We start from the raw sequence: 15,035 nt of genomic DNA on the forward strand, positions 1-15,035 counted from the left end.
GTGAAGCGGGCCACATTCACATCCCACGCGATTCCTTTTCAGAGCGCAGGAGATAGAGCCTCATCTGCTGCCTACTCCAGCTGCAGCTCAGGAAGCCTTTCCACCTGGCACCCCAAAGCCAAATCTACCTGGGGTTTTGGGGAGGGGGTGGCTCATCCATATTGGCAAGTGAAATTAACCCCAGGCTAATTGGACTTCAGTGTTTACGGATTACACCTATTTATGCAAACGGCTTTTAGGAATGTCTCTATTGAGTTCTTTCCCAATTGGCTTGCAAAGCTCTGGTGACACCCGGAGGCACAGACAGCCTGCAGAACCAGAAAGAGAGGCGTAGAAAGCAGAAGATAGACGTCTGTCTGCAGACAGTGACAGCCATAAAATTCTGAGTCACAGCAGCATGGCACATTTGATTCCACTTAAACCAAACATGTGAGTTCACCAAACGACTCAAAGACAATAGACAAAACCAACATGGGACTCCTTTGTGGAAAGTAATGTCCTGATAAAACTGGATGCCACTTAAGAACATGGCCCTGACAGGCACACTGAGCACACACAGACTCTGTCCATTCCTTGGTGTGTCTTCCACACAGGAAGAACTCACCAGGCAAACTGGATTACAGATGCTCAGAATGAGGTAACGAGGATGACTCCCCTCTTGCTTTAGTGACCAGGCTGTCAAGCTTCATGGCAAACCTGCTGAGTATCTCACTAGTCCCAAGTCTGGGGTTTTGAGACAGGGTTTTGCTATGTAGCCAAGGCTGGCTTTGATGCAATCCTCCTGCCTAGCTTCTTCCTTTCCAGGTCCTTTCCTGAGTAACGACAGTGCAGGTGTGTGTCACCATGCCTGCTTTGATTGTGCTCACGATAGAAGACGAGTTACCATGAGAAGAGCTGGTTACGTGTAAGCAAGCCAGCAGGTCTGGCTTTTGTAATTCTTTTGGGTAGTGTTTTCACACCTAGTCTGGCTAAGAACTTGTGCTTTGTCTACTCAGTCTCCTGAGTCCTGGGATTACATGTGCCACCATGCCTAGCTCTTCTACCTTCTACGTGAGGGCATGAACAGTGAAGTGGATACAAAGTCAAGTGGATACAAAGTCAAGGGTGCCGAGTGCCTGAATCCCTGTCCCACTCGAGTAAGGGTCTCTCTGCACAAGCTGGCAGGGCTCTCGTCACTCTGCACTCTGCAGGGAGACTAAAGTCATGACCCTGGGACACCACAATGCTTTTATGAGAAAAGTCAGGAGGTGAAAAGAGGCTTAACAAATGTTACTATACTTTTCTCAGAAACTATACCATGCTGCCATTCCTACCAGGTCCTACCGGAAACACTGTGAGGAGGGCTAGACAGCAATGCCACTCTTAACCCGAGGTGAGGCTTCTGAGGGAGGGGTTTCCCACAATGTGTGGATGGCAAAGCTGCCGAGCTTCACACTTCTCCAGAGAGAAAACCAAATGGGAATGACAGTTTGAGGTCCTGTGATTCAAAAATTACTTTGTAGTTGGACACAATTAGACAAGTACCCACAGCCTTCTGGCCTTTGGCATTGGTCCAGGGAATGATGTTTGTCACCGCCCAGGGTCATTCTGAAGATCCCACACGGTTACAGTGCTCTGCTTGGCACAGGAGTGGCCTGGCTCATTCTCAGGGAGGCTGGTAGTGCTCACCTGTGTGGTCTCCAATGAGGAATGTATCCGCTGTGAACTAAGGAAAGGGGTTTCAGGACTCGGACTCTGCCCCAAATCACTCGAGTCCCCCAAATCACTTTAGGCGTGAATACCACGGCCATGCTATTCCAGGACCTTGTGTGTGTGGGAGAAGTGAGACAGTCTCCCTGGGGACAGGTGGAGAACGACATGGTCCGAGCGCTGAGACGAAACGGGTTAAACACCGTGACAGTTACCTTACTGCAGACCATCTTGACCCTATGTAGTCGGTCCAAGGACTCCTGTGGGTTCTCCAGATACTGCTGCAGTTCTGCATGCAGAATGCGCATCGAAAAGGGGACCATAGAGCCTAGAGCAGAAATCAGAAATGAGTTAATGAGCTTGCTGTGAATGTGTGTGTTTTCTGACTACACAAAGGAAGCATTGGAAGGTATCTGAGTTATGGTTTTTATCGCTATGATAAAATGCCATGACCAAAAGTAACCTGGGGAAAAAGGGTTTATTTCATCTTACAGCTTAGAGTTCAGCATCCAGGGAAACCAGGGCAGGAACCTGGAGGCTGTGGAAGAGCTGACCCTATTGACGGGGGTGCAGGTGAACTGCTCCAAGAATGTGAACATGGGAGATCTGGGTCTGCCCCTCATTTGCCAGATGGTGGTGTGGTGGGGAAGAGATGCCCACTCTCTGCTCCCACCTCTTGCTGCCTGGGGCAGGTGGGAGATCTGGCTCTAAGGTCACAAGAGCACGAGAGCTGTCCCTGCCCCTCACCAGCTGCAGCACTTAGGAGAGTGGCCCCTACACCTCACCTGGGCAACACAGTTGAGCTGGCCCTGATGATGTAGGTGTGGGAGAGCTGATCCTGAGGGTGTGAAAGCAGGAAAACCGGCCCCACCCCTTGCTCATGGCTGCAAGGAGTGAATTAGCAAGGGCAATGCTGGAGAGCTCACTCTGGTGGTGAAGACAGGAGAGCTGGTGGGCTGGCCAACCCTGCAACTATCCAGGCCCAGAACCAGGCCCACCCCAACATCCATCCCATCTATGATCTTCTAGAGCTGCAGGATCTCCATGACACTGGGCAACAACAGGATATTCAAGAGGAGTCCCTGTGAGGGCGCAGTATTGATGGGGTAGCAGAAACCAGAGGTCTCGAACCAGACCAATGACTCTTTGCAGCGAATACTCGCACATAAAGATACATGGACCAAAGGGTTACTGCGTGACTCACTGTCACACTGCAGCTTCCATGATGGGATTTTTTCCTTTTCTTTTTTTTTCCTCTTAAGTTTTATTTTATTTTTTGGGGGGAGGTTGCAAGGGTAGAGGGTTGTTATGAAGAGACAGGAAATGATGGGACCGAGATTCATAATTCAAATGCATAATGTGGAAGACACACAGAATAAATAAAGAGAAAGTTTAAAAAAAGAGTGCCACTTACTGGCTTGTCTCTCACACCTGCTCAGCCTCCTTCTTATACCATTCAGGATCACCTGCCCAGGGGTGGCACTGGCCCCAGTGAGCTGGGTCCTCCCACATCAAGCATTCATCAAGAAGATGCCTCACAGACTTGCCCACAGGCCAATATGGTAGGAACATTTTCTCAGCTAAGGTCCCCTCTTCCCTAAGTGACTATACTGACAAAATACCAGCCAGCACACGGGGGCTCCAGTGGAAGCACGGACAAGAGCCCTTTATTGTTGGTCTAGCTGTAAATACAAGCAGATCTTCTCTGGTAAGCCTCACCAAGGCATAGCCTTTTAGCAAAGGAGACCACGACTGCCATAGCCCTGCAGCAACCACGAGGATGCTCACGAATGAATTCAGTAGCAGATACCCAATGACCACCACCGAGAGCCACGACACAGTACTTTACTGCAGCAGGCCGAACAGAGGGTGGGCGTGGTGGTTTGAATAAGAATGGTGCCCTCTATGAGTTCGAGGCTAGCCTGGCCTACATAGTGAATTCCAGGACAGCTGGGACAGCTACACACAGAAACCATATCTCAAAAAACCAAACAACAACAACAACAACAAAGAATGGCCCCTGTAGGCTCATATATTTGAATGTTTAGTCACCAGGGAGTGGAATTGTTTTAAATGATTACAAGAATAAGGAGGCATGGCCTTGTTGAAGGAAGTGTATCATTTCCTGGGGGTGGACTTTGACATTTCAAAAGCCTAAGCCAGGCCCAATCTCTTGCTTTCTGCCTGTGGATCAGGATACAGAACTCAGCTACTGCTTCCGCACCTACCCGATACAGCCACACTCCTCTCCATGGTGACAATGGAAACTAGACAGGCCCCCAGTTAAATGCTGACTTGACCATGCTGTCTCTTCACAGCAGCAGAGCACTGACTAAGACGGGTTAGCTTGGGCTTCCTGGCACAGAAGGCTACAGACAAAGCAACCTCTCTGGAGGTGCAGAGACCTGTGCATCCCGGACCCAGAGAACTGGACTCTGCAGGTTCCTGACAATGCCAGAGATGGGGCAGGTAGCTCAGCGAGGACACTTCTCCATCCCGGGCCCAGAGATTAGGCTCCCACTAGCTTCTGTGTTATGCCTTTCTCAGAAATGCCTGGAACAAAGTCAAGCTGAAGCAAGAAAAGGCTTCCTTCCAGTTTATGGGCTTGCACAGAGGAAGAGGCCTCTCCAGGTTAAAGTTGCCAATCAGGAGAAAAGCACGTGGCCTCAGTGAAAGGAAAATGATGGGAACTAAACAGGAGAAGTAGGAGGTTCTAGAACTGAGACAGGAAGAGAGCAGCTGGAAATACCGCCTGTCAGTTCTACACTAACTGCAGGATTTGATGCATAGGTTCCTCAATAAGTTTTACGAGCCAAGTAGAGGCCAGGCTCTGGACACAGCACATGACAGATGTGGCCATCAAGCAAACCTCATGCCTCTTCAAGTACAAGCACACAGAAGCTGTGCCAGACTGGGCTTAAACAAAGGCACCAACAACGCCTCTACTGTGACTCCCTGAACTGCCTACTTTTCTATTGCTGTGGTAAAACACCATGACCACAGCAGCCTACAGAAGGAAGGGTGTATTTGAGCTTATAGTTCCAGAAAAAAAAAAAAAAAAAAAAAAAGAGTTCATCATGGCAGCAAGCAGCAGGCATGCATGGTGGCAGGAATAGAAACCGGAGAGCTCACATCTTGAACCACAAGCAGGAAGCAGACAGCAAACTGGCAATAGCATTTGTATTTAAACTCTCAAATCCCGCCACCAGTGGCACCCTTCCTCCTAAAAGCATCACTACCAGGGGACCAAGTATTCAAATGCCCCAGATAAGGGACATTTATCATTCAAATCACCACACTGCCCCAGTCTGGATGAGCTGGCCTGTCTAAGCTGCTGGGAATTGCAGTGTGGCTACCAAGTACAACAAAGCATGCATGCCAGGTTTGTACACCACCTATGCCTGCCTCTTCTCTCCTCCAGGGAGACATCTTGCTAGCAGGGAAGGCCAATCAAAATCTGTAAGACACAATTCCTAGTGGACCTGTTTTGTTTGTTTGTTTGTTTGTTTTTACAGTTGTGATTTGCCCAAATTTAGGTTGATATGGTAGTTTGAATGTAACTGGCCCCCATAAGCTCATACAGAGTGGCACTATTAGGAGGGGTGGCCTTGTTGGAGAAACTGTGTCACTGTGGGGGTGGGATTTGAGGTTTCCTATGCTCAAGCTATGTCCAGTGTCACTGCTCACTTCCTTCTGCCGACAGATCAAGATGTAGAACTCTCCGTTCCTTCTCCAGCACCATGTCTGCCTGCATGTCATCATAGCCCACCATGATAACAATGGACTAAACCTCTGAAACTGTAAGCCACCCCAATTAAATGTTTTCCTTTATAAGAGTTGCTGTGGTCATGGTGTGTCTTCACAGCAACAGAAACCCTAACTAACACAGTTGGCATGAATACTGTAGTATTCTCACTAATTGCTCAGAAAACATTAAATGAAAACACTTCAGAATTTATTTCAGACAGTCCCCTGTAGTGAGGCCTACACTGCAGATCCTCTAATACTGAAGATCTATTCCACAATCATGGAAAGTCAAGGAGGAATGTGCTAGAAACCTGCCAGGCCTTGGCGTGTACTAAGAAGTGAAAGCAGACAGCCACATCAGTGTGACCTCTGCAGGTGTCACTGCTGTTCTCAGAGGATGCGACTCTTGGCAGCATGTGGCAGAGGCACAACTGGACTTGCTTGCCATGTGCACGGTTGCCACTGGCAACAGAGAGCATGTCAAGAAGATCCTACAGTCTTGGCCGTCCTTTTCCATTCTTGTTACAGGGACACTTGGCTGGATTCACCACTCCATCGGGTACCCCCCTGGACACCCTCTCCTCTCCTCTGCCTTTCCTGGTATCCTCCTCCCCCATCTCCAGGTACTGGCAGCTGATGGGGACACTGTGCACTCCATTCGTCTCCTTGAGATGCTCCATGTCAGATACACTGCAGCGTGTCAGTGTCTCGAAGGACACAACACACTCCCAACCTTCTGCGGTCATCTTACACCCAACCGTGCATTTGTTCACATGCTACATTTATACATACACAAAAATATCTTAGACCAAAAGTGGTTACTCAATCAAAGTTTCTAGATGGAGGCAGGATGATGATAAGCATGGACTAGCTGTAGCTTACTGCCTTTTCAACTGGAGCAAGTGTTGGGGCAAAATCAAGCCTTCACTTGGGTGGGATAGTGGTAGCAATGAAACCTCAGGGTGAGTTTTCATGTCTTCAATAGTTTGTTCTAATGCAAAAATTGGTGAGAATGATGAGTAGCCAACAGGGTCCTCCTCCAGCTGTGGGGAGCTGGAAGAGGCATCTTCCTCCTCCAGCTGTGGGAAGCAGAAAGAGGGCATCTTCTTCCTCTAGAAGCGGGAAGCAGGAAGAGGGCGTTCTTCCTTGGTGTTCTGAAGTTCAGGCAGAGTAATGTGAACTATAAATTTAAATCTAACTTCAGCACAACATGTTAGCTGTGGGAGGTGAACTGATCTTGCAGTAAAAAATGAAATCCCAGATGTTTGCAATATTATGCTGCACACTTAATTCTGAGCTTCTATGTCAGATTTGTGTGGATATAAATGTTTCAAAATTTCGCTTGAGAGTGAGACCTGCAAGCTGCAGATGTTGGGGGGAGCTGAACAAGACTGAAGAAGAGGTGAGAATTTAGAGGAGCAGACAGTTTTGGGAGGACAGAAACTTAGCTCTCAGTTAATTCAAGAGTCAGGACATCTGGTTCAGTTGATGTGGGGGTGATTTACCAGGACTCAGTTCTACAGTGAGGCTCCTGAGTGTTGCTGTCGCTGCAGCTGCTGAAACCTGAACTCAACACAGACCTGAGCCCGTCAGGGGCGCTGCACTGACACACTGAAGATAGTAAAAATGTGTTTTCTTTCTGGAGCAAGATCTTTTGCCTCACATCCTCTGAGCACTGAAAGGGAGGGACTGTTTAATGATAAGCAGTATCATTAAGACCCAAACTCATGCCACGACGAGTCCTCGCCGCAGAAGAGGGCTCTGAACGGTCTGAAAATGGTGGTGGATGGGCACTTCGCTTCTTGGAAGACAGAATTACAGCAATGCATAAGCAGAGTGTGAGCTCACTGGGAACCGTGACCAGCTGTTGATGGAGAGTCAGCAATAGGTCATCAGTTACAACTGTGCCAAGGTGCACACTCACTGTACGAGCACACAAGGCTACTACAAAGCTCCAGTGAACAGCTTACTGATACGATCCAGGGATGCAACTCCCGTCAACACCTGAATACAAACCCAGCTTTAGTAGGTCACAAAACAACAAGAAGCAGAAGGCCACTCCAGGCACAAGGAAGGTTCTGAAAAGCAAAGCTAAGAGGAGCGGTTTTGTTCTCAACATTACAGACAAACAGACAAACCCCAAATAATCTATAGTGTCCAGTATATAACCTGACCCCTTCATTTCATTCGTTCTCGCTAGCGGTGGGGTGGTAGCAGTTTTCTGGGGAGGTAGGACACCCTCAGGGAGTATAGGAGTGGCAGTGGATAAGTGAGACGTGTGGGGTGTGTGTGGGTCACAGGGATGTCTGACTCTGGAGTCCAACATTCTGAGGAAGAAGATTCCATAGGAATACGTGCTACACTAATTGTGCTTCCTGTTTCCTTTCCTTGAACACAAAGAATGTGGAAAGCGTGCCCTGAGGAGAGGAAGCATAGCGTGGCTCCACAGAGGACAGAGCAGGGTGCCCTGTGCAGCTGCCAGCAGCTTCTCACAGATCTATGGGAGCACTATTCATGTACTCGGAGCTACATCAATGTCCAGCTGATGACCAGAGCAGCAGTGTGCTGCGGCTCAGTTAAGCATATATTCCAGAATGTTCCCTGGTACATGTCCCTGTGTGCCTCAGTTCCTACTCTGACCCCAACAATATAGCCAGGATGTCTGTGGTTATGACTGTAGATACAGTGGATATGGAGTTGCCAGGAGATGCTACCAAACAAAAAGGTCAGGCTGGCCCTTTCAAATCAGACTGATTACCCTTCTGACAATCCTTCCTAGAATGGGAGAAACTGCCGGTAAAACTAACAAGGGATTAAACGCCCAATACACAAAAAGCCTATCAGCAAAGCAGCAACGGGAGCCTGTATGAGCGTGGCCCTGGAAGGAAGCCCCTCAGAACAGCACTCAGGGGAAGGGACTGAGGACAAGAGGTGGAACCGCAGGTCCAGCGGGTCACAGTCCAGCCAAGCGTCTGGCTTGAGTTGGGAAAGAAAACCACACAGTGCTGCTGGAGGGGACAGAGGATGTGGAGCTGCTGCGACAGTAATCTGGTCTCTTGCTAAGCTGAAAACTCAGGCACAAGAGATTTCAGCAAAACCACTTTTAACTCAGACCTCGGAGAAGCCCATGGATGTTCACACAGAGGAACATGCAGTGCCGCCTACACTAGTCTTTGTAAGAGCCCCACACTGGAAAGAGGCTAACTGTGCATCCTAAAGGCATAGGTGTATTCTGACTGTGCTCGGAGTCAAGCCATCACCATCTTGTTGCCTGTTCACACCCCACCCTGAAAGATGAGGTCAGGACCCCCTTCCCCGACCATCCAGTCATTTCCTACCACCCGTTATGTGAATCTCTGCCTTAAATGAACACAGCCTCAGAAGGAGCCAGAGTATGTAGGCCATGGAGGACTAGAGGAAGGGGCTCCATCTATGCAGCTATGGGGAAGCCTGTTGAGCGGAGAGGCACCTATGCCTTTGTAGGTAACCCCTCACCTTGTTCTGTAAGAGCTGTAGTAAACCCAGCAGTCCCCAGAATGAACTGGGGTGGGGATTGTGACTCTTGTGTCTTTGGGACCTTAGGAGGAGGGATAGATGTTTCTATTGCCTGGGAAGGAATTTGAGCAACCTGGGGAAAGTAGGGAACCAAGGGAGACAGACTCCTGAAACAGACAGCAAGCATGTTCAGTGAACATGTGTGAACACGTGACACCTAGATCGGGGAGTATGGGAGTTCCTGGTTGGAGGGCTTTGCTGAGAGGGCAGAACTGGCAGTGAGAGCTGTAGTCAGGGGGCTCAGTGCTGGGGAGAGACATGCAGCCTTGGTAGGAAAGAGCAGTTAAGTGTGGGGGCAGAGGCCAGAGTACTGTGGGCACTGGGGCTGCTCTGCTCGAACTTGTCCTCCTTGCTGCTCCCACGAGCAAGAAGGAGGCTCTGTGCAGCAGAGCAGCTGGAACTCACAGCTGAACACTGGAGGGGAACTGCTGAACTGTCTGACAAATATATCAAACACAGCACTGTCCCTTTCGTGAATGAAAAACAAAAAGCCTCAGCTTCATCAGTTTCACACACAACTCATCAAGTCTTGTTATGAGCATCCGGAATGGGCAGAAATTCTGCCCAATCTTAAATGAAATATATTAAAGCTTGTCCATAAAAGTTATTTGTTTGTATGACTATAACCTCCTCCTTTTTAAAGCACATTTTAATGATTTGCTTTGCTTATATATTGTGAGCTAAAATGAAATGAATGAATCAAATTCTTACATTTATGCTTGTTATGCCACAAATGATAAGAAGCATTTGCCAGCGTCCAGCCTATCACTGTGGATGCATGTTAACATTCCAGCACGTGAGATTTATGTCCATTTCATAATTCAAATTAGCTGCTTAATGATGCACAACTCCCGTCTTCCCTTCATCCACATCCCGGGTGCCACTTAATTTCAGCTAGAAGCAGAATATAGTCTGCATATCTGCATGCTCTACAGGCTGCACATCATCTACATGTTCTAAGGCTGCACATCTGCATGTTCTACAGGCTGCACATCATCTACATGTTCTAAGGCTGCACATCTGCATGCTCTACAGGCTGCACATCATCTGCATGTTCTAAGGCTGCACACCTGCATGTTCTAAGGCTGCACACCTGCATGCTCTACAGGCTGCACATCATCTACATGTTCTAAGGCCGCACATCTGCATGCTCTACAGGCTGTACATCATCTGCATGTTCTAAGGCTGCACACCTGCATGCTCTTCAGGCTGCACATCATCTGCATGCTCTACAGACTGCACATCATCTACATGTTTTAAGGCTGCACATCTGCATGCTCTTCAGGCTGCACACCTGGAGAACATAGCTTCAGACTGTACAGTGACAAAGGGCTGCTCTACACCTGGACTCAAACAGCTGCTCCTGTCCTTCATGGAAGCATGTTCTTTGGAAAGTCCCCACAGAAGTCTTTGCACTCCTGAGCAATAGACGTGACGATACTGGACAGCAGGACAGTGGCGGTCAGAAGCCAAGGGGAGCTGAGCTTTTTATCACATTCTCAGGAAACACCTGCCTTTTAGAGTCCTCCAACACCTGTGTCAAGTTTCAGCAGCCACTGATATGAAACAGTAACTCTGCAATTCATGGGATGTCACCAGGAAGAGTTCAGACCCTCCGTGAAGCTATGTGCTTACTGGCTTGGGAGCTCGGTGGCCCTTAGAGATGAACCTCTGTGGTTTGTGTTCTATGCTTTGTCGGTCACAGACAAAACCTAATCACAACTAGCTCTTAACTCTGAGGCCAAGGTAGAGTGCAGCAGAGGAGGGACCAGCCTTGCCTGTGAGGAGGGCTGAGGAAATGGTTCTTAGGCTGAAGGAAAACAGCTATTCTTCATGAGAAAAATTGGTTAACTCCTGAGGATCACAGCTATCAAAGAAAATGGACTAGCTGTAACTCTTCTCCCCCAGTTTCTAAACACACTGATGTCCTTAACCTGTCAGAGCTATCTGTACACAACAGGGCCACTCCTCCTAAGGTGACTTAGGTAACTTTAATTAATGACTTGATTGGATTTGGAACCATGTGGGAGACACCCTCTTGGCCTGCCTGTGAAGATATCCCCAGAAATGTTTAACTGGTGTGGGAGAACCCACCTTGAACGTGAGTGGCTCCATCCCCAGGGTGGGGTCCAAAGAATTCAAAGAAAATGAACAGAGCACCAGCATCCCATCTAACTCTCTGGGCAGGCAGACGGCAGATGAGATGTGACCAGCTGTCTCACACACCATACTTCCCCTCTGGGATGGGCTGTGTCCCTTCTGAAATGCTGAGTCAAAATATCCTGTCCTTCCTTAAGTTACTTTATCCAGTGATTTTAACACACTAGTGAGGGAAGTGTGGTATGGTGGTGTGAATGAGAATGGCCCCATAGTCTTGTGTATTTGAATGTTTGGTCCCTGGTTGGTGGAACTGTTTGGGAAGGATTAGGAAGTGTGGCCTTATTGGAGGAGGTGTGTCACTGGGGGTGGGCTTTGAGGTTTCAAACAATCTCTTCGCCTTGTGCTGTGGATTTAGATGTGAGCTCTTAGCTGCTGTGCTAGCTGCCTAAAAAGCACTCTCACATCTCCATCCAACCTTCTGGAACCAGAAGTCTATTTAAACCCTTTCTTTTGTAAGTTGCTTTGGACATGGTGTTTCATCACAGCAACAGAAAAGTAACAAATACATATGGTGGAAAAAAAGACAACCTCTAATGCTCACTGCCCAGAACCTCGCATGTGCTAAGTCACTGAATTCCAACCTCCAATGCTCACTGCCCAGGACCTTGTATGAGCTAAGTCAATAAACTCCAACCTCCAGTATTCACTGCCTAGGACCTCATATGTGCCAAGTCACTGAACTCCAACCTCCAGTGCTCACTGCCCAGGACCTCACATGTGCTAAGCCACTGAACTCCAACCTCCAGGACCTCATATCAGCTAAGCTACTGAACAACATCCCAGCGTTCATTGCCTTAACATGGGAAGAAGACCCTCGAGCAGTGCAAACCTGGGGATGAGGAAAGAGTGGGGCAGCATCAGTGACACTTGCCTGCTCCCAGGCTGGAAAGCACCCCTGAATCACTACAGGAGGCTGCATCTCTCTTCTGTACATGGGGATGTCTCTTGGGAATGGATGTGGAGTGGACGGATGGACACTGGGAGGGTGTGGGTGACCTATCCATGGAGAGGGCAAACTGACAACTCTGCTGGCACTCAGGACACAGCAGGTGCCTTCCCAGCTACAGTGTGGGGTTGGGGCACTGGTGTGTGGTGTCCCAGGGCAGACTCACTATAGGGGAGCCTCTGCCCCACCTTCTCTAGCTGCTAGTTGGGTGGGTAGGGCATGGCTTCTAGATGTCGTACCTCATAGAGCCTGGCTATGGTTCTTCACCTGGCTGCCCTGCTTGTACAGAGGATAAAGGGATTGACTGGGCCCTGGTTGAGTGAAAAGCATTAGCCATTAAGGATTGGAGGTCGACCTCTGAGGTCAGTCTGTCTGATATGAAGTCTGTCCGGTATGCTGGTTCACTTCTCAAACTCACAAACCCACTTCTGATAGGGCAGGGAGTTAAGCTCTATTTTAAATGAATCCTCCTTACAAGCTTAAGTTCTTCTAGTCAGAAGCAACATTACCAGCTTAACCTGAACTACAGTTACGAGCCGACCTTGGATCCCGCTCTCTTGAGTTAAAAAGGATGAGCTCCTCCTAGCTCTATTTTGTGAGAGGTAACAGGGACAGGGGACAGAACAGGCCAATGACACAGAGCTACCTATTCCACTCTCTTCACATCCCTTCAACGCCTCAGGATCTGAGCTTAAAAACAACACAGAAAGCAGCTGAACACTTTATCTGCCCAGCTTTCTTGATGGATTTGTCAGCCAACAACAGCTAAGATGCTGATGTGAATTTAAGGTTTAACACTTGCCACCGACCCTGTCTTTACACCCTTGGTCCTGCCTGATTCTGCAAGCTGCATTTTCTGACAACCAGGGTGACTCTTTGTAGAGCTGCTGGGGTGCACAAGTGGGGTGCACACAAGTGAGGCCCACCAGCCTCACAGAAGGATGGCACAAATCACCAGTGAACTCAAAACAGCACAGAATAGTAGGTGCATAATCACTGCTGTGCCAGCTACAGCACAGCCACTTACACATAACAGCATCTCTACACTCAGTGCAGGATTTCCCACCTTGCTCTGTGATTGAGGATGCTGAAGCACAAAGACACCAGTGGGAGGCAGCCTTGGCCGGGCAGGTGCAACTGAAGGGCCCAGCTCCCAGCAGCCAGTTCCAAGCTGGTCAGAAGACATCTAAAATGGCTTTCTCTAGGGACACAGTGTGGCTGTCTCTGTAAAACCCTACACCTCCGTGTCTCACTTTCTACTACTGTGCTGAGGCACCATGACCGAGGCAACTTATCAAAGGAAGTGCTCAATTTCGCTTACCCTTTCAGAGACTAGAGTCTACGACAGTGGGGCAAAGGGACAGCTGAGAGCTCACATCTTGATCCACAGCCACAAGGCAGTGCACTGGGAAGCACTAGCATCTGTTGAAACCTCAAAGCCCATTTCCAGTGACATACCTTCTCCAACAAGGCAACGCCTCTTAAACCTTCCCAAACAGTGCCATCAACTGGGGACCAAGCTTACTCATCCAAATCACCATGCTTGACACAAGGATTCAGAGTTTGCCTTCCCTTCTCTAAATCCTAAGTCTAGCCCCTGTTCTAGTACAGCCCATGCTATGGCCTGGTGATTCCAAACAATGGTAGAGACTGTGATGCCCTTGGTTGCTATAACCAAATTTTAAGATAAATTAAAAACAGAGACTCCCAGGAGCTGTCAACATAGAAAGATGAGCGTGTCTCAGGGATCTTTGCTTTTATTTCAGGAACATGTGCACTTGTGCTATGCCATGGCATAATGTCAGTGCACACTTGGAGAACAGTGGGCAACAGGTTCTAGCAGGTGCTGGCCAGGTGGCTTCTAAGTGACCCTTCCAGGTCAGCCTGCACCAATAAGTTCTTCCAGGTCAGCCCGATCACAAAAACTGCATGAACTTCTATAGCTTCGGGCTTTGTGCAAGGCTACTGATTTAGTTTTTCATGATTGGGTGAGGAAAACCCAGGAAATCAATTTTGCATAAGCCCCAACAAAGCAGAGTGGATACATACAATACACAGATGTGCAGCACTGCCCCTTACCTCTGCGTCCCGGGTACACGTGTGGGTAATATTCATAGTATAGGTCTGGCTGGTCCAGAGTTCCGAAGGGTTCAAATTCTATCGCAGCATTCTGGAAAAGGCCCAACTTCACCAGCAGTGCCAGCCTCACAAACCAGAGCTGAAATGCAGGACGGGACAGAAGGTCACCCCATGTCAGCTCTGTCTGCAAGACCTTGTGTGGAGCCTGACCTCTACTACAAGGAAGTCAGGACTCAGGGCTGAGATTACTCTTGTCCTCACATCTGCACAGGTCCCGAGTTTACAGAAACACGCTGAGCTCCACAGCAGCAATGTGAACAGTTCCATTTCACTGAGTCTAATTCAATAATACAAGGTGTGTGCCTAAGCATCACAACAGCTTCTGAAGAGAAAACAGCCCCTCTTATTACAGGGAACCATGCTGTGGTGAACTCTGCGGTGGGGCTTGTGGAAACACAGCGGTAGAAAAAACAGCCCTCTTATTGTGAGGACCCCACAGTGGGCTGAGTAGAAACATGGAAGTGGGGAAGCCTAGAGAGGGGTGGGGCACACAGGTTGCGTGAAGATGGCCCTTCAGAATGGAAGGGTTGATCTGAGGAGGCCCTGCAAGCACAGGGAGGGGTGTGGTCACAGGCTCGGAGGGCTGTCTGTGAGAAGTATGAGCATGGCGTGTACACTGGCCACGGGAGGCCCACACAGGGTGGGAAGACTGCACTGAACATGGCTTTGAGGAAGCTGCCATGGTCGTGAGAGTGAGAGGACTTCATCTGAGAAGACCACATTGGCCATGACCAACAAGAGGAAGGCATGAAAGGCGGGTAGGACACCGTGTCCACAAGTGAGCGACTCCGGACACGGA

At 48.9% G+C, this 15,035-nt stretch overlaps 1 protein-coding gene across 1 annotated transcript in view; it reads right to left on the reverse strand.

Moving 5' to 3' along the window:
- The window catches only part of Trappc12 (trafficking protein particle complex subunit 12), a 64,074-nt gene that overhangs the window by 19,703 nt on the left and 29,336 nt on the right, over positions 1–15,035 (reverse strand). The window contains exons 5-6 of the mRNA XM_057778469.1: positions 14,177–14,315; positions 1,905–2,017 (exon numbers count right to left, since the gene is read on the reverse strand). Coding sequence (XP_057634452.1) covers positions 1,905–2,017; positions 14,177–14,315 — 252 coding nt within the window. The remainder of the gene's footprint in view (positions 1–1,904; positions 2,018–14,176; positions 14,316–15,035) is intronic.

This window comes from Chionomys nivalis, chromosome 1 (assembly GCF_950005125.1).
Source record: "Chionomys nivalis chromosome 1, mChiNiv1.1, whole genome shotgun sequence".
Lineage (NCBI taxonomy): Eukaryota > Metazoa > Chordata > Mammalia > Rodentia > Cricetidae > Chionomys > Chionomys nivalis.